General features: G+C 37.7%; 3 protein-coding genes across 3 annotated transcripts; all 3 read right to left on the bottom strand.

The window, feature by feature from the left end:
- Positions 1–390: 390 nt before the first annotated feature.
- On the bottom strand, positions 391–12,964 carry LOC111340202 (uncharacterized). The gene is made up of 3 exons (XM_022946999.2): positions 12,694–12,964; positions 4,596–5,287; positions 391–2,525 (listed from the first exon to the last, which is right to left on the bottom strand). Exons 2-3 carry the CDS (start codon positions 5,278–5,280, stop codon positions 754–756), a joined length of 2,457 nt encoding a protein of 818 aa, XP_022802734.1. The 5' UTR covers positions 5,281–5,287; positions 12,694–12,964; the 3' UTR covers positions 391–753.
- Positions 12,965–15,079: 2,115 nt separating this feature from the next.
- On the bottom strand, positions 15,080–16,234 carry LOC111340203 (uncharacterized). Its single transcript, XM_022947001.2, has 2 exons — positions 15,762–16,234; positions 15,080–15,530 (listed from the first exon to the last, which is right to left on the bottom strand). Exons 1-2 carry the CDS (start codon positions 16,042–16,044, stop codon positions 15,484–15,486), a joined length of 330 nt encoding a protein of 109 aa, XP_022802736.2. The 5' UTR covers positions 16,045–16,234; the 3' UTR covers positions 15,080–15,483.
- Positions 16,235–17,430: 1,196 nt separating this feature from the next.
- On the bottom strand, positions 17,431–18,697 carry LOC148741593 (E3 ubiquitin-protein ligase DZIP3-like). Its single transcript, XM_088742872.1, has one exon. The coding sequence runs from the start codon at positions 18,695–18,697 to the stop codon at positions 18,017–18,019; it is 681 nt and encodes a 226-aa protein (XP_088598998.1). The 3' UTR covers positions 17,431–18,016.
- Between the last annotated feature and the right edge of the window lie 3,363 nt (positions 18,698–22,060).

The raw sequence follows: 22,060 nt of genomic DNA, 5'->3' as shown, positions 1-22,060 counted from the left end.
ACAGACCTGTCTTTCACATCTCAAGCCGCAACTGCTGCAAAGGACCCCCGTTGATACCAGTGTTTACTACACTGAAGGGGCTATCCTTTATAAATATAGATGTCTACTCTACTCTACTCTACTTTGGTAAAGTCGCCAGAATCCTACCAACCTGGTTTTCCCTTCCCTAAGAACGAATATTGAATTCTGTCGGCACGTCGTTTTAGGAACCAGATAGCTCTTGGGAGGAAGGGAGGATGTGGACAAGTTCCTGAATCATGGCGTGAATGCTCGCTCTTAGTTTGAACCGTTAATTTATCAATATTGGGATTTTTGATAAGGAAGGTATCCCTTTCAAGTACTTTGATTGGAAATCAGCAGCTCTTTCCTCCACATAAGGAAACAAGCTAATTTCCTCCGACTAGTTTTTTTAATCTATTTTTGGTACTATCACCTAATACGCATTACAAAGTGCTTATAAGTTTTATCAGATATGACAGGCCAACCTATACAGTCACTCGATTCTTGTGTGTTTACATTGCTTCTGCTCTCACGCCGGGCTCGAAACGTCCGCTTTTGTAATCGTTACGGTGGCCAGTTTACCATTTCAACTTTGTTGATATATCCAAATTATTTCGTTACCCCCACCGACGCAGCCCCAAACAGTTTCTTTCCAAACTATCAGCCTTAATAACAGATAGGGCAGATAGTTTACTGAATAGAATTTAAAAGACAAAAAGGTAACTTTTAGTTTGGAGCGCTTGATATTTGCAGTTATTCACAGATTATGACGCTTTTTGTGTTGGGATCAGCAACAATAAACCATGCCGATAGAGTACTTGGGCTGACAGCAATAGACCAAGGGCAGTCCCACCTATCGCTACGAATCATTTTTAAAAAAGTTCCAGTAAGTTTGAAAAAACTTAAGGATTTGTTTTCCTCGTCACAAACAATCAAACTGCCAAAGGCATCGACAGCGAGTCCACGGGGTTTACTCAATCGTCCTTCGCCTCTGTTCTCTTTACCAATATCATAGAGAAAGTCCCCGTCCTTATTAAATGTTTTAACACAAGTAGCTGTGGGGTAAGACACGAAGAACATGTCTTGGTGACAAACAGCTTCCCACGGGGAATCTTCGGAGTCTGGAGCCCTAAAGGACTGTAACAATTCTGTCCCGTCAGGGGAGAGGACTTTCACGGACTTGTCACTTGAGTCGCACACTACCATGCGGCCATCACTCGCAAAGGTTACTGAAAATGGGTCTTTGAGGTGTTTGTTGCTGACCTTTTCAATAAATTTACCATTAGTAGTAAAAAGAAACATTGCACCAGCGGAAATGACGATGACATCACCAGATTGAGTGAATGCAACTGAAGTGGGCTCTTTCAGCACTGGTTCACTCTGACCAAGCTTATTAAGATCGTAACCGAGAAAAGAAAAAATTTGTACCCTTTGTTTCTTTCGATCAGCTACTGCCCAATTACCTGTTTTTGTGTCTATTGCGACAGCGCAGGGCTCTTTAAATTGCGTTTTTCTACGTGGCTGATGTTTAATTATGCGATTGTACTGATGTGGAGCCACAAGTAGCCTAAGTGGGGTACCGGGAAGTGGTTGATCATTAACTGAAGCTGTCACCTCATGTTCTCCATCACAGAGTGGCCTGAAAGCAAAACAGTGTGACCCTAAAAAAGCAAAATTACACTCGAGCTCGTAGTCTACTCCGGTTGGACTATGAACTTTCACCTTGATCTCATCGATGTTATTGATATTTCGATGCCAAAAGTTCTTATCTGAACTATTAAGTTCAACCTCAAAACTCTGCTTTTTTCCGGCTTCCCATCTTCTCCAATCATCCCATTTTAAACATGACCTTAAGGGATCCGTTTTACTGACAATAAGTTCACCAGGAGCAGAGCCTGTCAAACTCTTGTGGTACTCCTCATTTATCTGATAGCGAAGTTGACATGTCTTATAAATGTCTTTTTTTGGTGCTTGTAGAATTCCTCTGCACCTTTCAATTTCGGCCTGTTGCGCTTGTAAAGTTTCAATGCTGACTTTTTTGTGTAGGATTTCTTCACAAGTTAGTACAGAGCTTTTTAATTCGTTTACAGATGCTTGCAAGTGTTCTAACTGTGTTGAATGATCTCTTTGCTGTTCTTTTTCAATAAAGTCTAACTGGGTCACCATGGCCCTTTCATGTTTCTTTAATTCACGAATGAGTTCTTCAACTGTTGTCCATACATCCTTACGAGCAGCAGTAATTTTTTCCTTACTTATTGTTAAAAGTTCTGTTGTTGTTTTCATTTGCATCTCAAGGTCAACAATTCGCAATTTCACTTGTTCTACAATCTCTTCCATCTTCAGTTTCTCTTCCTCGGTAGCCTGTTGGATGTTCACTTTGGTGTGATGAGTGTGACGAGTCCGTCCACACTTATCACAAACGCGGACTTTACAGTTCTTACAATAGTGATCCAGAGTTTCGGTCTCATGGCCTCTTTCTCTACACAATGCAGGATCCGACAGCTCTTCCAGCACAGTAGACTTACCTTTTAAATATGCAAATAAAAATTTAAAGTGAAGGTAAACAGGTATTAAGCGAATTATGGAACGTTTTCTTCTTGTTCTATTGCAAAGCTTTAGAGTGATATTGAAGTGTCGTAGAGCCGATGGTTTTTTTTGTTTCTTAAGAAATTGGACCATGGATGTTCAGCTGCATATTCTTTAATTTTAAAGTAATTCGGTTGTAAATCAACGAAATAAGAATTAAAAAAAACCCTTTTGAAATTAATTGATAGATTTGACTTGTTCAAAAGACCACAATGGCTCAAAACTGACTGAGATCAAACAATGCAACTGTTAACATGTGTAACAGGTCAACATTTTGTTGGGTTTTGCGTGTGCCTTGTTGGGTGGGTGCATGCATCCAGCGAGTAAAACTATATTTCTGCAATGTTAGCCTTTTTTACCTGAATTAAATCCCGATGAACAAAAAGGTTGATGCTGATGTTTAAAAAGAAACCATTTAATATAATTACATGATATTGTGACAGCACTTACGTATACTTCTAAGCAAACTTTGTACTAGCAAAACATATTAAGTTAAGCCGGTTTAACTGAATGAAAATCAGAAACAGATAACTGATTGAGAAACTAAATTTTCCATAGGATTCAAATGGTCACTAACATGTATTTCCAATGTGCTACATTATTGGTTTAAGTAGCTTCTTCGAAAAAACTAACAATTTTGAACCGTGTTTTACAAAATACAGGCGTCCCAAGCTCACGTCTAGAGAAGAAGCAAAAGATTAATTCATGAAAGTGTCACGCGTTATGTAACGCGGTGTTAAGTTACGCGAGGAACCGTCGAGATTTGAACGCGTTATCCGTTAGGAATAGTGTGGGGAGCGAAATACTGTCGAACCAGCATTAAGCTGTCACCCACGAGGAATGGCGGGACCGCTGAAAACAGGTTCCACAGATTAGGGATATCATATACAAAATGATAAACGACGCCACTTTATGCCATGTACAGAATCTTGTTCGAAAATACTATCTATTTTGATTTTGGGAGAGAAACATAGATGAAAACGTACTTGTAAGATTATTTTTAATTTCATTTGAGTGGTTCCACCTTCAGTGAGCGTTCAAAACAGTTGGAGGAAAATAAAAACAAGCCGTAGGGACTTAGCGAAGGCTGACCGCGACCGTTTAATAGAGGTGAAAACTTACAGTGACTAATGGCAAACAAATTCGAGATTTTGACAACTAACCGCTTAATACGGTGCCGCTTAAAACAGGTTTGACTGCATGGTCGATTTACGACGCTAAATATTCCGAAATATGAGCTCTCTACCGAGAGGTTCTACGGTTAACTGGGACGATGGATTAAGGCAAGGTGTCGCCGTGGGGATGGGGTAAGTATTGTTAATAAATCAACCGCACTACTCTCGATAATATCATGCTCAATCTCCTACTGCCTTGAGGTAGCTGTTGTGGCGCTCTTTTGTATTACCAAGCTGAGAACAAAAGCTAGAAGAAGACTAAGGCACGTAAATAAAACTGTGAACGCTGGCGATTTAAAGCTCATTTTTTTAAATTTCTAGACCATGCATTACGCGACGCCAATTTCACAAAAAACCTTACACATGCATGAGTGGGGAAAAGTTAATCGGCGGGTTAAATTTCATATTTAATGGTAATTCAAACAAAAACTTACGCTTCCCTAGTATTAGCATTGCTTATATGCATTTCTAATAAAAATGCAGCGAAAAAGTGATGATTTATGCCCAAAATCGTCCATTTGAACGTCGAAAAAACCTTTCGCCATACATATCCTTATGGCAACTTGCCATGTTTGCCCCGTGGTGATTCCAGTAATCTTTGCGCAAAGGATACGATTACTGTCAACTCATTCATTATTCTTTTGTTTTTTCTGGAGACGGGAGCTTAGGACGCCTGTGAAAAAAACAGCTTTAGTAATTTTTTAATGTATGGTGTGAATGGGGTATAAAATTATAAATGACACTCCTTACTCTTGGTCTTTATTATAAATAGTAGACCATTGCGATATAAAAACTTTGTACAAGCAAAAACAGTTAAAGTAAAGCTTCACTTACCTTCAATTGCAGATTCCTTGCTTTGAGGCAAACTTGATGATGTCAAATCATCCAGCTTTTTGATAACCTCATCCAGTTTATCTTTCACACTGTCTTCGTCTTTCTTCCATTGGCTCAGAGCTTCTTTGTAGTGATCCTCAGCTTCAGGGTCCATGCACTCAGTTTCAAGATTGTCAATGGCTGCTTTATATTTCATTCCCCCAAGTCTCACTAGAGTGTCCCGGATGTCTCCCCAGCATGCGTTGAACATCGAATCATCAACTGAAGCACACTCAGCATGACCGTACACAGTATTTCTGTAATATTTAACACGAGCAACATCAGCTTCACGACTCACATCTGTCACAGCAGGAAGTGTATCCCAGCCTGCTGCGGGAGAAGGTAAGCCACATACGTTTCGCAGGAGAACCATTAATAGAGTGATGTCGAAATGGGCTGATGACACTGATGTAGGGATGGCTGGGAAGAGCTTTCCCCATTGCGTCGCGTTTATAACCTTTTTTGTTCTCAGGGATTGTAAGGTGGTTTTAGTGGCCGACAAAATTGCGTGAAGATTTGCTGGTGGATAAATGGTATCAAATGTGTCCCTAAGGGCCTGGGTACCAACATCGACCAGCAGACGACACAGACGAGCGTAGTTGGTTGTCTCCTTTGTGGATGAAACTGGTGGTGCTGCGGTAGCCATGGACTATCTAAAGGAGAGAAATACTCTTTTAGCTTAAAAGTCTTAAAATATCTCCAGAATTGCGTTTGAAAGTCTCCATGTCAAACCCATGACCAATCACAAACGTTTTTATCACTTTAACTTTTATTTTTCCAATCCTCAGAAAAATAATTTAGATCATGAGATTTTAGTGGCTGGAAATGGCATCAAAAAGGTTTATCTTTGCCAAAGTGTTAACTGGTGAAATACCGGCGAAATTTTCCCGACTGTTTTATGTGTTTGGTTAAATTTATCCTAAATCTAACCTCTCCGTTAAAATCGTCCTTTTCTCCGGAATATTTCTCAGTCAGAAATGAGCTACTTATTAGACGCAGCAGTTTTGGTGTGTAGTAATAGCAGAGAAAATTAACAACTAACTTTTGTGAAGCTGTCGCAGTTTCTGGGGCAGGAAAACCTTTAGCCAAAGCTGTCAATCGTTAGTTGTCTTTCGGTGTATTTCGCTGAATGAAAATGTAAAAGGCCGGAGATAATAATCAGTGCAAATCATTTGGCTGGGAACTGGTACTGAGCAAGAACTGGGCAACATGCTATGGATTATAGGAATCAATCTGAATTGTTTAAAATTGAATTCTACACTCACAAATATGCATTAGCCACTTCCACTATCGTATTCGACCAAATCTGAACGTTTGAACTTCGTAACTCGACGAACCTACTAAAGGCATAGTTATCTATCTTGAGATTTTGACGGTCTTTTCGTGCATTTCATCGTCGTCAGTTTGATGATTAACAAATATGTATGAGCCCCTTCTATGATCTTCTATGCCGAGAAAAACTTTTCACAGCAGGCAGGGCTGCCGGGCCAATATTTTACCACGATATTTCGTGTGAACTGAATGATTAATAAGGATATTTCGTGTGTAAATACTGATGTGTACGATATTTCGTGAGAACTAATTAATGTATAAGGATATTTCGTTGTAAATAAATGATGTGTTTTGTGTGTTCGGCAATGCTACGGTTATTTTCTTCATTTCGTGGGCGATACTAATATTAGCGGCGCAAAGGTTACTGGGAGAATCAACATGGCGGAAACAAGTGAACCTTTATCAGTTTATAGTTTTTCATTGTGACTCGTTAATTTCTGAACAGTTAAAAGGTATTCATGAACGCTTTTAACCTTACAATACTGTCACCAGCCCAGGCATAAAACTTTTTTCATTGTTTTATTGGTTAAACGCTGCGGAGTTAAGAAACAAGTGAGTGTTTGGAAGTTTTTTTTTTTATTTATTTATTACAATTTAATGGCATTAATAGTAATACATAACAAAACTAATATAAATAGCCATACGGATAATCTGTAAAGGAGTCCAGGACCCCATAAAGAACAGATCACCAATGAATATCTACTAAAATAAGTTACAAAGTAACTTTTGTACTTTCTGGTGATTCCATAAACGGTAGTAAAAAGATCCTCTGAAAAGATTCGATTATCTATCAACGGGACGTCAAAATTTCTGTGCAGCCAGGAAAAGTAGTTGGAGAGACTGGAAAGGATGTTCTCCTGCATCAGTAAGTCAAAACACGCCAATACTATATTGAGAACCATATGTTCTGCTCAGACTACTAAAATGTTTTGTTCCGACTACTAAAATGTTTTGTTCAGACTACTAAAATGTTTCGTTCAGACTACTAAAATAACTTCAAGCGAAAAGCACATGTTTTTTATCTACCATAATAGTAACGTAACAAAAAATCTCCTCAGTAGGGTGGTCCCGTCATAAGTCCAGTCCCACTGGGGGGCGTGAGATCCTCCCACTGCGTGTCCGGACCATATGCACCATATGCTTATGTCCTTCGTGAGAATTAAAGACTTCAAACACTGGTTGGGTCTCTGAGAAGGACCCGGCAAGCCATTTATTACAGTTGGAAAGGAATGCGATTCGTCAAACTCCCATGCCAAAATAAATAGTACAATTAAGTGCTAAAAATGGGAGACAAGTTAATTTGTGAAGCTTTATGAAATAATTAATACATGTAGATAATCACGAGTAATTTTAACTAATGAGTGTGTGGAAAATGTATTGATAGTTTTACGTAAATCGTGGCTCTTTTAAATTTAAAATTTATGTCACTATGTGCATGTTTTTTGTAGGTTTGTTTAATGTTGGTTTTTATTTTGATATTACTCAAGGTATAACCCGTGATTTTTCCAGGTTATTTATTCACTAGCTTCCACTATTTACATGTAATTAAACAATAACTGTTGTGGTAATTCTGTCGAAGAATTTTTAGCTAATATGGTTTAAAATCTGGAATTTTAGACCATGGTGACTTGTGTAGATTCAAAAGTATCCAAAATGACTAATGTGTTTATTGCAAGGGATTCTGTAGATATTTTATAAAGTTTATGGAAAGACTGTTGCTAACTTAGGTTTTATCATTTGAGTCGAATAAAATCGCTTTGAGTTGCCTTAAATCAACTCAAGTTATGTCAATTTTTCTCAAGTTGCCCAAGGTCACCTTGAGTTGCCCAAAATTGCCCAAAGTTATGGCGACTCAAGGTCCCAGAGTAGGCCTGCTATCGCACAACTCAAGCATGGCACTTTGTATGAATTAAAAGGAATTTCAAAATTAAAGAGGGTTTATTTTTTCACATGGAACTGAGCAAACAACACAAGGACATCCTTGTGGTGATAGACCAGCATTCGTAAAGGGAATCAACAAGTAAGCAGCAAATTAATATCTGTATATTTTTGTTTAAGTTTGACATATTTATAAACTTAAGGTCTCTATTTTGTTCTCTTAGGTAACTGATCTACTCTCTCTCAAAGAGAGAGCTAAAAACAAAGACAAGTTTGCAGAGGTGGAAGTGGAAGGGAGTACAAATAGAGTTCACAGACAGTCTTTAAACACAAATTCAATGGTTACAAAAAGGGAGGATTCCAGGACACTGCAATTAAATTAAAACTGAGTGTTGATGGTAGGTGTATTGGAAAAAATCTTAAATGTTGTAAACTTTACATATACCTATGATGCACGATCCTTCGCAGTAGATAGCGCTATTTATGCAATAGCGCAAATCAGACCTGAAAAAAATCAGGCCTGTATGGGATTTGAACCACTGACCTCGCGATACTAGTGCAGCGCTCTACCAATTGAGCTAACAAGCCAACTGGGAGCAGGCCGTTAAGTTGATTTGTAATAAACCCGTGATAATAAATCGGATACAATGAATATATTCATTGATTTTTTTTAGGTCTGATTTTCGCTATTGCATAAATAGCGCTATCTACTGTGAAGGATCGTGCATAATACGTACTTAATACCACAGTTCAAAATATATGGATTTCATATATTCATTGTACCGTATTTACATATACCAATCCAAATTGAAAGGCAAATAGCAATGATTGAATCTGGAAATTGCATTTTACCCATGCATATCAAAAACAAAAGAAAATTACAATTCAATTAAGATTAATTTGGGAGATTTGCAATTAACAAATGGTAAACACCACAGCGTACACTATTGAGTTATGGCTGCACGCAGGAGGTTGCTAAGCACGAAAGAAGCGTAAGAGAGCGACTCTAGCTTCTTGAGTGCTTAGCAAACCTCCCAAGTGCATCCATAACTCAATAGTGTACGCTGTGGTGTTTACCATTTGTTTTATAACATAACATTGATACATTGTAGCTAAAGAGTTCCCTTTTATTTAACAAATCTTACGCGACCAGAAAAAACAAGCGCGTGCGTAAAAATAGTCTTTGCATTTGCTCACGTCAGCAGCGTACACCCATGGGCAAATGGGGGATGCTAAATTGACCAATCAGAGCGCGCGCTTTACTTTGGTTGTGTTATAAAACAAAATAGAGACTTTAAAAAAGATCAGTATAGATGATAAGGAATACAGAATTGAATATTTTTTGTAAGGGAATTGGAAATTCCTGTCACAGTTAGTGGCATTATGAGGACCAGCCAACCAGGAGTATGTATGTATCTGGTGTAAGTGCCCAAGGGAGGATAGGTGGGACACCAGAAAAACATGGTCATTTCAGGATCCTTCATCAGGAGCAAGATCTCTGGAAGAGATATCCTTGCAGTCAAAGAGAAAGCAATTAAATTGCAAAAATAACCAACTATTTTCATTAATTCCTTTAGACTATGTTATAATTGACACGTTACAGGGAGGTATATCCCTGCAAAGGACTGTGAGTTTAATTATTGTTATTGTGAGGTGGGCAATGGCTTCCAAATACATGGAAACCCCATGTGAAAATAGTCATGCACTTGTTTGATGTTGGGCATATAACCCATAATGTTTTCCTGGCTATTTATTCACTAGGTTTGACTGACATAAATTTAACAATAACTGTTGTGGTAATTCTGTCAAAACATTTTAAGCTAAATTGGTTTCCTGGCTATTTACTCACTAGGGTTGACTGTATAATTTAATAACTGTTGTGGTAATTCTGTCTAATTATTTTTAGCTAAATTGGTTTGAAATCTGGATATTTTAGACCATGGTGACTTATCAGCATACAAAAGTAACCAAAATGACTTTTGCAAGGCATTATGTAAATATTTTTAAAGTTTATGGAGAGATTGTTGCTAACTTTGATTTTATCACTTCAGTCAAATATTTTTCGGTCGCAATTTTTTTTCTGCCAATTTTTCTGGAGTCGCTTTAAGTCGCCTTAAATCACCCAAAGTCGCCCAAAGTTACGGCGACTTAATTAAGGCCCCATAGTAGGCCTACAATCCCTAAACAGCTAAACAAAGCTGCAAATTTGATGTCTGAGTAATATGGCGGCACAATCAATAAATGCATGGATAGAACATAGTCATTAAAGTAAAATGCATATAAATAAGTGTGACCAGGCTCACAATTGTGCATGACATTGCAATATTTTTTTTGTTATAATTTTAGAATTACATCTTCAGAAACTATTTCCTATGATAACCAAATTATCACACACACACAGGATTTGCATCATAAATTTCCTTTAAGTCGCACCATCACACCTAACTATTTCCTATGATAACCAAATTATCATACACACAGGATTTGCATCATAAATTTCCTTTAGAATAATCACACCTAACTTCCAAAATTTTAGAGAATTTCCTGCTATTGTTCGATTCCTTATAAAAGAAGTACAGTTAGTTAGTTGAACTCAGTAGTTCAGAGTGTCAAGACCAGCACTTACAAGCTCAGAACCTCTTGATCACAGAAAAAGTAACTCCAGTGCATGTAACCTCAAGTTAGTGACCTATTTTACTGAGGATTTGGTATGTCACATTTGACCTATTATTGTATGTCTTACAGTTTGAGTTCAAGAATAATATGGTTCATACGTACTTATCTCAATCCAATTGTTTAGTCTTTGCTTGAATCCTTATATTAGTTGATTCATGTTCAAAATGTGTCAAGATTGCATTCAGCTATCAGAACATTGCATTTATCTGTATACTTGACTTAAAGTTCATTGGTGAAATCAGATATTTCACTACAGTCTTCATTGTTTAGTTCATCAGTAATGACAGATGTTGTTCTGTCACTGAATGAGATTTTGCCAGTCTTCCTAGTTTTAAGTCAAAGGAAAATATGAAATTGTGATTGAAATTAGTCTTATCTAATGTTATGTTGTTTTGAGCTTTTGTTTTATCAGTATTGACTTGTTTCCAGTCATTTCATGTATAATTCTAAGAATAGCCCACCATTCAATAGTTCTATGTTTGGTTAAGAGGATTAAGTCTTTTTAAGTGTCACACAATGATTACTGTTCTGTCATGCAATGCTTTAAAGTTGTCTTGTTAGTGCCTTGCTATTGTATGACAATCGATTGTATTTTTTACTAATTGTTTTATTTCATTATTTTAAATTAATGATTTGTTATTTGTCATTTATTATTTCTTTTAGCTTGCAATCACCCTTTCTTTTTATCAGTATTATTTTTTTGGTACTTTCCTGTATAAATAAATTTTATTGTGGCTATAAGTCTGTCTCGTTGTTCAAATAACAACATCAGAACCTGCCTCGGTCACATAAGTCATAGAATTGGCGTTTGATATCGACGCATATTGAATTTGTTCAATCAGCATAGTACGAGTTTTATGCAAAGTATTATTACAGCCACTGGATAGAGGTAGTTATCACTAAAATAAATAGCATCAAATTCGACCTAAACGCAAGAGATGTAGTCCCATTAACTCATTACAGAATTGAATCCAGAAAAAGAGACTAAATTCGAACGAACATGGACATCAGCCCGTGGAAATACGCTTGACTTCAAGGAATGAGCGAGAACGAAGAGCTTGGTGGAAATATTTGGTACTGTGCATTAAACTAAGCAACAGCGATTCGGTTTTCAGTGGTTGATCAAGCTTCACAACGGGTTTAAACCTAATTGATTTACCCAAATGAGACAGCCGCATCCAACGTAACATTAAAACACAATAGATATGACATTGGAGATTGAAACACATCTGAAAATCCAGTCTTCTTGTAAGCAACCAAACTCTTGGATCAGTAACCTCGAAGCTCTCCAGTCCTCCCAACGAATAGCGGGAAGCAAGTCTGCTGAAATAGGATTTGTGTTATAATTTACGAAGAAGATATCGCTCCATAAAGCCCTCATCTATCGACGAGCGACAAATGTCGCATGTAGCTCAACTTCCTTATCTTGTTAATTAAAGAATTTCTTCAGGGCGATTTCACAAATTCGATCGAAATTTTAGGACTAAATCTATGCGTGCTCCACGCACGCTTGATTGACTTACAAAGAAGTACCTTGCGGGGAGGTGATAGTGGATTGATATTTTTCTTCAAAAAATTAGGAAGATGTCCTGAGAAGATAGTGGAAAATAAGCTGTTAAGTACTTATGTATCTGAGGGACGCAAAATGAAAAAAGTAAGGAATACAATCGCACGGCGTATTTTACTTTGGGGCAGACGAGCTCTCGCCACCTCCCTGTCGCTGGTTTAACATATCGTGGCGAAATTGTGGATCGCGCCATGTCTCGTTCTAGTGACATTGACTTGTTAAAAGTCATCTCCAGGCTATTATTTGTCACGCTAACCAGCCTAATAAACGTGAGAAGGCCACTAACAGATATAACTCTGTACAACTTGAAAAGCTATATAATGGCGACTTGATTAGAGATTATATATATTTGAATCCAGAAAATGGTTGGAACTGAACAACCATGGACATTAGCCCTATAGAAATGTGCTTGTCTTAAGGATAAACAAATGCGTAGAGCTTGGTGGAAAAATTTGTTGATGTGCATTTATATTAAGCAACATGGCGTTTTGGTTTACAGCAGTTAATCAAGGTTCACAACAGGGTTGAACCTTTTGATTTACTCAAGTAAGACCCTGGCATCTAAACACAGCATTGAAATATGTGTTATTAGAGATTCAAACAAACCTGGAAATTCAATCTTCTTATAAGCAGTGAAACTCCAGAATCGGTGTCTTCGAGGCTCTACAGTTTTCTTCACAAACAGGAAGCTGGTCACCGTGTAAGAGATTGCTGAAAAAGGGTTTCTGTGTTGATCCACAAAGTTCGATGCAATCCACAAAGAAGACGAAGCCTTCTTCTATCGAAGAGCGACAAATGTTGCGTGAACCTCAACTTCCTCTTGTCAATGAAAGAATTTCTATAGAGCGATGTAAAAAATTCGATCGAAACCTCTAGACTAAAAGTATGGGTGTCCTCACAGGCAGCCCAAGCTCACTACGAGAAAAGCGGACGTGACTCTTACCGTGTTGCGTAACGTTTTATATTTATAAAGGTTAATTATATATGATATTTATAAAGCAGTTGAACACCAACATAGCGCTAACTCGCCGAAAACGCTTCAAAATGGCCTGAGACGCTCGGAATCAACAGAGAAAACAACAAGGCAATAAGGTGAGCCCATTTTATTTCAAAACAAGACATTTTTTTCTCTCTTTTAAGGCAAACCGATAACATCCCATACAAACCTTTATAAATATAAAACGTTACGCAACACGGTAAGAGTCACGTCCGCTTTTCTCGTAGTGAGCTTGGGCTGCCTGTGGTGTCCTACACTTGATTGACTTACCAAGAACTACCTTGTGGGGAGGTGACAGTGGGAACGTTTTTCTCATACAATTCTCTCAGGCCGTAGGTCTTTGACACTCCCACTTTTGGAGAGGAACATATCAGAATTTCTTAGCCGGAGGCTGTTGACATGGTTAACTTATGGAATGATAATTATGAAAACTTTATTTTATATTTGTTATTGTATCGAACAGATGTACTCTACAGTCATTTATTTGATATGTGTTGAAATTGATTATCAACAGCTTGTGGTCCATGGGAGGAAGGGTTAATTGCTGTATGCTGTTTTGAAGAAGAGCCATTATTTACATGCTAACCATTATTGACCAGCAAGGTGATGAGGAAATGGTGAGTCATAATTGGCTTTCACATGTCATCTTGATAATATTAATGTCACTAATTTTTTGGAAGAACTTCTGCATTGGGAAAAGTGTTATTTTTAGAAATGTTTAGGGTTTGTGTGGTGGAGGGGAGTTTGTGGTCTTGTGGTCTAGTCATTAGTTCTTAAGGTGGCTGATACCTTTGTTTTTTTCACCATTTTCTCTAAAACCCTTGATCTCTCGGTCGCCAAAACTGGCAGCAAGCAAGTTAACAACACAAACTTTGTTTTTTAGATAGTTGGGCTGACGTATGTGCTGTTGCCATGGCGATATGAATTGATATAAACAGGCAATTAAAATCGGTTTTGTTTCTTTGTAGAAAATCTAGTCATTAGATTTTCTTTATAATTTGCATGCAACGAGCTTGTAACGATACTCACAAGTTAACACCATTTTTCTAACAATTTAACAGAGATCTTTAATTATCCCTTGTTGAAGGTTCATTCGATTTTCTACAATTTCCTTTGTTTAAAATCTTTTTTTTCAATACTCCAGTTACTTATTTCCTAAAGTATTTTCGTGCCAAATTTCGTGAAATTGTAATGAGTGGTTCTCAAGAAATAGGCATTTTCCCAACAAAGCAATTTTCCATTCAATCGCAATTTTTTTTACATACTACGCATGCGCTGCGTTTAACGACGCTTCAGGTAACGACGAAAAAGCTAAGAATTGCTGGGTTCTTTGCACCCTTAACTTTTCTAACATATCTTTGTAAGAAAAGATAAAAGCCCTCAATACGCTGCGCTAACTATAGAGAAAAATAGCACAGATAGTGCGGGTACGTGTTGAGTAAATAAAATGACCGCTCTATTGACGGCATGTTTGTTTTTTGCAATCCCTGTCCGCGCGCTGAATTGCATCAGCAAAAGCGCGCGCAAAAACGGTGTTCAGCCACCTTAACTCTGGGGCAAAAATGTGGGTTTTAACCCTGGTCTGGCATCATGATTATCAATATGGTGAAATCTACATTAAGTAAATAAGACCCTTTTTCATGGATAGTTGTTTTGATTTCACACTTTTTATATGTTCCCTTGAAATAGGTAACAGTAAAATACTCAAACACTTAAAGAAAAAAATTGTAAATTTCACCACTGTGGTTAAAAGCCCAAGTAGAACAGAGTTGATGATCAGGACTTTGAAAATAATTCTCTATTGAACTGGCAACCAGTGTAATTTCACAAGAATTGGACTAATTTGCACAATCATAGGCAGTTGAGCCCCATTATTAGCACGCTGTACAATACTCCAGTTTCGCGTTCTGTGCTGATAACCGCTGTTCGAATGTTTCCAGATACTTTCAAGCGTGAAAACGAGGCTAACCCTGTATCACATCATTGTAGTATACAAACAAACCAAGTGCGAGCGTGTAAAAATCTTGATTCTTTTAACTTATAAGAGCTCTTTGTAGTAAATATTTAAGTCGAAAAATGTGGTGAAGGCTGCCTGATGGACACAATTCAGAAGATAGAGGACTTTCAAAAGCTTACAATGAAATATTTGAGAGAAATATTGAAAGTAGAAAACCAGCCATGTGGCGGCAAGAAGGCTGATCTTGTCCTAAGATGTCAAGCTATTTATCAAAGAAAAGTGGTCTGCGTCGAGCCTGGAAACGTTTCAAAACAAGAACAGCCATTGATATCGTTGATTTCGAACACCAAAAGTGACCACGAAATAACGTACGAAGTTTTGTCTAGAGATCAAGCCTCTCGGGGATGTGAGTGGAGCAAGGACTTGCGAAATATACCGTCGTTCAACCTCGTACGACTCTACGACTATGGAATATGGATGGCTCTGCTCCTGAAAAATATAAACACCAAAGCTTAAAGTAATCTTGAGTTCAACTTGATACTTCGATAGTCTTATATTAATAAAGAAATATTCAAAATCTTCAAAGCTAAGTGAATCGTACGAAAAGAAGCATTGCAATTTGCTCAACTTAAGTTATAACTTATATAACTTACATAAAACTCAAGAGCTCACTAAAAGCTCACATTTTACGGGCAGTCTTATGGGCATACAAAAACATACCTAATCGTAGCTTGTACCGCGTTCCTCCCGGAGGTTTGCATAGGTCATTTTCCTTAAAATGATGGCCGCATACGACCGTTGAAGGTTTCACGTAAAAGCCGTCTCTGCCGTGCTGCCGCTTGATTAAAATGCACCATCGATTTCGAAGCGATAGCTTGGTTGGAAACTTAAAGTGAATTTTCGATGGTGTTCCGTCGCTTAGATATTCAAAATTATTACAAGCTACAACTGAACACTGCTTCCCTCGACTTCTATGTTTTCTGTGGAGCTTTGGTTCGTTCATAGTGCTTATAGAGCCAACAACAAATTTAAAACGAAACTTTCGCGCTGTTTTTTTTTCAAGTGTTATACAGGGATAGCCTCGATTTCAGGTTTACATTTGCGCCTGCAGTGCATGTACAGCGGCATTTTATGGAACGAGCAAAGGGAGCATTCTGAACCTTCACTGATCTACACTTCTGATCGCATTCTCACCGCAATTGACCAAAAGAAAACATCAGCTGTAGTTCTCCTTGATATGAGCAAAGCATTCAACAGTGTCAACCATGACTTTCTGGTTAAAAAATCACAAGCTATTGGCTTGTCACCCTCTGCCATTCAGTGGTTCAAGAGCTACTTGTCAAACAGGTACCAAGTTGTGCGCATAAATACTGCTCTTTCCGAAACCCCTGCTAATGAGGTGCGGTGTTCCCAAAGGAAGCATCCTTGAACCGTTGCTCTCTACGGCTTACAGCAATGACTTACCATCAATCCCACAACACTGTTCCACGGACTGCTACGTTGATGACACTAAACTACTTATGTCATTCCAAGTGCAGGACTGTGAACCGATGATCTTATTAAACTGCGTAACTGGTGTTTTGATATTGGGCTACTCTGAACCCGGACAAGACAAAACTGATAGTATATGGAAGCTGGCAAATGATATCGAAACTTAGAAATTTCGTCTCATCCCCCTGGGCAAAGAACTGTTACCGGTCGCCGGACTCTGTTAAGAACCTGGGTGTAGTGTTTGATAGTAAACTCTCATTCAACGACCACACAGTTAAGACAGTATCATCTTGTATGTCTGCCTTAGGGCAAATTAGCCGAGTTAAACATATATTTAGAAAAGACATACTTGTTACAATAATTAATTCTCTCGTGTTTAGTTGTATTACTGCTCATCCTTCTGGTCAAATACTTCTGCCAGCAATATACGCACTGAACTACGAGGAGTACAGAATTTCGCTGCTCGCATATTTTCCGGGACAAGGAAGTTTGATCACGTATCTCCGGCCCTGAAAAACCTGAGATTGATACCAGCCAAGTCCCACCTGTATCTAAGAGACGCCATCTTGGCCTTTAAATCTATGACAGGTCAAGTACCAAACTACCTCAGTTCAAAATTTATCTCCAGAGGGAATATCAGCGGTCGGTCTTAAAACCAAGTTGGGACAGAGATCTTTTTATTACAGAACTGTAACATTGCGGAATACCTTAAAACCCCATTTTAAATTAAGTGAATCTCTTATCATTTTCAAACGTAAAATGGAAGCCGTCCTTTCAAATCAATTTTTAATGTCATGAATTTTATATGCAAATAGTTTCTTAATAGTTTATTATTAATATTTGAGTATTTTTTAATTATATTAAATCAAATTTTAATGTCATAAATTTTATATCCAAATAGTTTCTCAATAATTGTTTATTGTCAATTTTTAAGTATTTTTTTATTATCTGTATTATTAATATTTGTCTCTGAAAAGCCCCATGGGGAGTTGACAATAAAATTTGTATTGTATTAATATTGTAACAATTGTTTTGAAATGTTACAAAACTGCGAGTTTCTTTTTCCGCGTGTGCTTAAGATAAACAGAATCGAGGCAAATTCTTCAAGCAAATTTTAAACCAATTCGGCTTAACGAAATTGACGAAGAATTTAAAAAAAAGTCTTGTCATAAATTGATAAGATTTACAATGTTACAAAAGTATAAATGCTTAAGATCTGACGGAAATCAACCAACGCAACTTGCGACATCTCTTTCTTTAAGAGTAGGCTAACAATTTGGGGGCTTTCTGGCGTTCCCTACTGGGAGAAAGAGAGTGCATTTACCCAAATCTAGTAACGATATGTACCATTAAAGCTTACTTGAATGAAGATATGATGAGTAAATAGTGTTAATGTTTGTCTAGTGACATTTTTTCGCTGTCGGTCTTTTACGTCATTGTACATTGCGACGGATTACGAGGAATAAATTAGAACTCAAATTGTACTAGCTTTCCATCTTAGACAAAACATCCAGCTGTTTGGCGACATTCTTTAATTCGATTCCAAGCTCATTCAGTTGATCCTTCACGCTTTCTTCATCCTTCTTCCACTGGGTGAAAAGTTTTTTGTAATGATCTTCAACTTCAGGGACCATGCACTTAGTTTCAAGATTGTCAATTTCTGCTTTGTATTTCGGTCCACCCAGTCTCACAAGAGCGTCCCGGATGTCAGACCAGTACTGGTTGAAGTCCGCTTCATCAACAGAAGTACGCTCAGCATGAGCGCACATGGTGTTTCTGTAATATTTCACCCGAGCTATATCTGCTGCAGGGCTTGTGTCTGATTCGGGAGGAAGGTGGTTCCATCCATTCGAGGGTTGAGTTAAGCCGCAGATATTTCGAAATAGAACAGTTAAAAGTGAAATATCAAAAGTTTCTGACGATACTGATTTAGGGTCAGAAGGAAACAGCTTATCCCATTGAGCTAGATATAAAAATTTTTTCTTTTTCAGATCCTCCAGCAGTGATTTGTTTTTCGCCAAAACTTTGTGAAGCTTTCCTGGGTGATGGATAACATTGAATTGATCTCGGAGGGCCTGGTTTCCAATATCCACCAGTAAACGACACAAGCGCGCATAGTTGGTTGATTCCTTGGTGGATGAAGTTTGAGGTGTTGTACAAGCCATGAGGAAAAGTTGCTACAAGGAGAACAAAGCCAGATTTAGACAAAGATTTCAGAAATATAATCGGTAGCTATGGATAGCTAAGATAAGGATATCACTTTGAAAATAAAATTGCCATGCGAACTAAATTTAGTTTCTTTATCGGCGAGAGTGTCCACGCATGCTTGGTTACCTTAATTGATTGACATGGATTTCTACTTGCTAATTATTATTATCATCGATAATGAGTAACTTCTTATTAACCAAGCGCGAGGCGATTATGAGCCCGAGGTCTTACTAAATCTAATTAAATCATCGACAGTATTTGAGGCTGAATTCAAATAGATTTTTAAAATTGAGCAAAACAAAAACAATGCGCAACAAACTGTCCGACGTATTATTCACATGATTTCAATAACAGATGAACATGAAATCACTGCCTTGCACTTTCTGCTAACTTAGAGGAAGCTCTTGATAAAATTTGTCATGTAAAATAAATATCAGAAACAAAGGTCTTCGCAATTCCTCTTTACTTTTACACCTAGGTACCCCGTCAGTTAGATCGTATCTTTGAAGTGGTTTTTTTTTTTCTCGAACACATAGCTTTGGTATTAACGATTTAACGTCATACTGCGATGATATTTGATGAGCTATTCTTGACAATGTACAACTCGAGCAGACGCGTTTATACCTTTAGATAAGTTCAAAGTAGCTCCAAGTAGCCTGGCTCTTCCTGCTTAGTGGACCATCATCAAGAGTATGAAAAAAAAATCGACGGAAAGGTGATAGTCTTCAGAGAGTTCAAATCGCGTCAATTTTTTATAGCATCTCAATGGGGTGATGTAGCTTTTACAGCTAACGTTTAAAACTTTGGCCAATTTACGGCTAACGGTTAATAGCTTTTCATTGTTGTCACCAGAAATTTATTTTTTACGTTTAACTTTTTTTTACGGCTTACGGTCAAAATTTGTAAATTTTACGCCTAGCGGCTTATTTTTTGGCTGTTTTATGGCTAACATTAACGGTTAACCCAATTAAGACCCTCTTTCTAGCTTTCGCTGATTCTGTTTTTAAATGAAATCCGCTCGATATATTTTTTTATTCGATTGTTTTTGTTAATCGTTACGTTTAATTCACCATTTGAGAATATGATAACTTTGACCATAAATGTGCACCTGCCATAATACAGGTGAGGATACTGAGAGATGGCACAAGTAGTGATTAAGATTTTGCGATAACATCTTATAGCCAAAATGTTGGGGCTAGCGCCATGATTTGCTGTGTCTACTTTAGAAGTGCACGTCATCATCTTATTAAGCTTCGGTGTTAGTTTCAACACCTAAAATTAATTTGGATTCTTTCTGTCTTATGCCCAGCTTAGAGGCTTGGTTTAGGTTGAAGCTCCCGTTGTACTTCGAAGAACAGAATTGGTAGGGGAAAGGGATGGGTAAGGATTTCCTTACGTCAATCACACTTTCAAGTGATTGTCATGTTGTTCAATTTTCCTCCAATCTTGAGTTCAGTGCAAAACCTTATGCAAGCTTGGTTTGTTCAGCTTTTCCCCTGCGATCTTGTAAGAAGGAAAACTAGTACAACATTTTTTTTTTCACTCTAGCGAAAGAGAAGTCTCCATATTCTAATTATTGGGCGGAAATGCGAGCAAACGAGAGTCATCGGGTAAAAACTAAAAAGGAAATTTCTGTTCTTGGCTATCGATCATGTTTGCATCATTAAAGATCTTTATCCTTGGGCTTATCTTTGACTCTTTCGATCAAAAAACTGATTGAAAACTATCAAGTGGATTCATTTAATATCCATTCGTTAATTTGAGGTCTTTGGCAAGATTTAATTATATGGCATACTGATTATGTGGAGTTTTTTTAAGTTGATTTTATCAAAAGTTCTCGTGAAAGAAAATGATGTGTAAAGCACGTGTATGCTGTTATCACAATTCGTCCTTTCGTACTGTAGAGAATGGAAACGTGACTTGCGGTTGCTACTCAACGAAAAAGAAAATGATCATATACAAAGACTGAAAAGGTTAATGTTGCTGGAATTAGGAGGTTGTTATTTTTTTTAAGACTACTCCATCAACTTCATCCTCAATATTGTTGTATGTTAACCACTATAAAAGAGTTAACTTGGATTGCATCATGTGTCAAACTCGAAGACGGTCGGCACACCATTAACTGGCTCCTTTTCCTAGCAGGAATCCGGCGGCGTGAAACGAAATGCTTGACGTACACACTTTACATTTCCACTTGGCGAAATTATAATAAAATGTCACGAACTGATCGATCAACATGCCAACAGGTTGTCTTTACCAAGTTGTGAGTGCCGCAGGTTGAATAAGAAAAACTTGAAAGATGCAGTTGTTGTCGAATATTAGCTTTGATGCGCTACGGTATTAATAATTTTCGTTCAATTCCGTTACGACACCCGAACGACTGTAAAAGAATCGTTTCGTGTGCTACTCTAGCTAAATCCTAAGGAGGCTACTTATTGACGGAACTGATAGACTATACCGCTCACTTTTGAGAGTTTACTCTAAATATTATTCAGTTTACAGAGTCGAATAGGAATAGCAGAAACAAGTATGAAATAAACTGATCCGGCGGAGGTTTCTAATCAATAAAGCAATTCTTTTTGTAAAGAGACCGGTATAGTCTGCTAGATCCGCTTTTCGGTTAGCGCACTAGTCGTAAGACAAACCTTAGATGTCCAAAGTTTGACAAAAGATTCCTGAACAGCGAAAGTTGGATACCCGTCGATCAGTTGGAGCAATTCGGAGAAAGAACGGGCTGACTCAACGGGAACTCATAAATAGAGTCTGACAGGAAGTGCGAATGGGTCGAATGACACTCGTAGCAAATCAGTAATCGCACGTTTGCTTTTCTTTTGAAAGCAAAAGTTGCCTTGTTTATAACATTTGATAGAAACTGAAATCCAAAAGCAAGTAATGTTTTCAAAATAACAACGGCTTCCCATGAATAAGTCAAAACTTTTCATTTCAAATAAAATAGTGGGGCAGATCAAATGGGACTAAGTTTTCATAAGATCAACGCTTTTGAGATAAGAAAATAATTTTTCAGCAAAACTACAACAAAATTCTCCAACGTGATTGGTCATCACCAGCCCGATTTGAGCACTAATAAGACGGTGTACGCGTCATGCTTGTAGTTGGACAGTGTACTTCAGTGTAATAGGACAGTTAAGGTGATTCCTCAGTATTGCACTGCGCATTCTGTGCTGCGTATAAAAATCACTTAATCAGGCGAATAAGCGCGCGTACATTCCGAGAACATGGTACTGTTTTTCAGTCGATGGACCAGGTAAAAAGGTACGATGGTCCGTAGCTCTTAAACGGAACTGATAGACTATAACGCT

The sequence above is a fragment of the Stylophora pistillata genome, chromosome 1 (genome assembly GCF_964205215.1).
Source record: "Stylophora pistillata chromosome 1, jaStyPist1.2, whole genome shotgun sequence".
NCBI classification, from domain to species: Eukaryota; Metazoa; Cnidaria; class Anthozoa; order Scleractinia; family Pocilloporidae; genus Stylophora; species Stylophora pistillata.
This window is presented reverse-complemented; position numbering and strand designations above follow the sequence as displayed.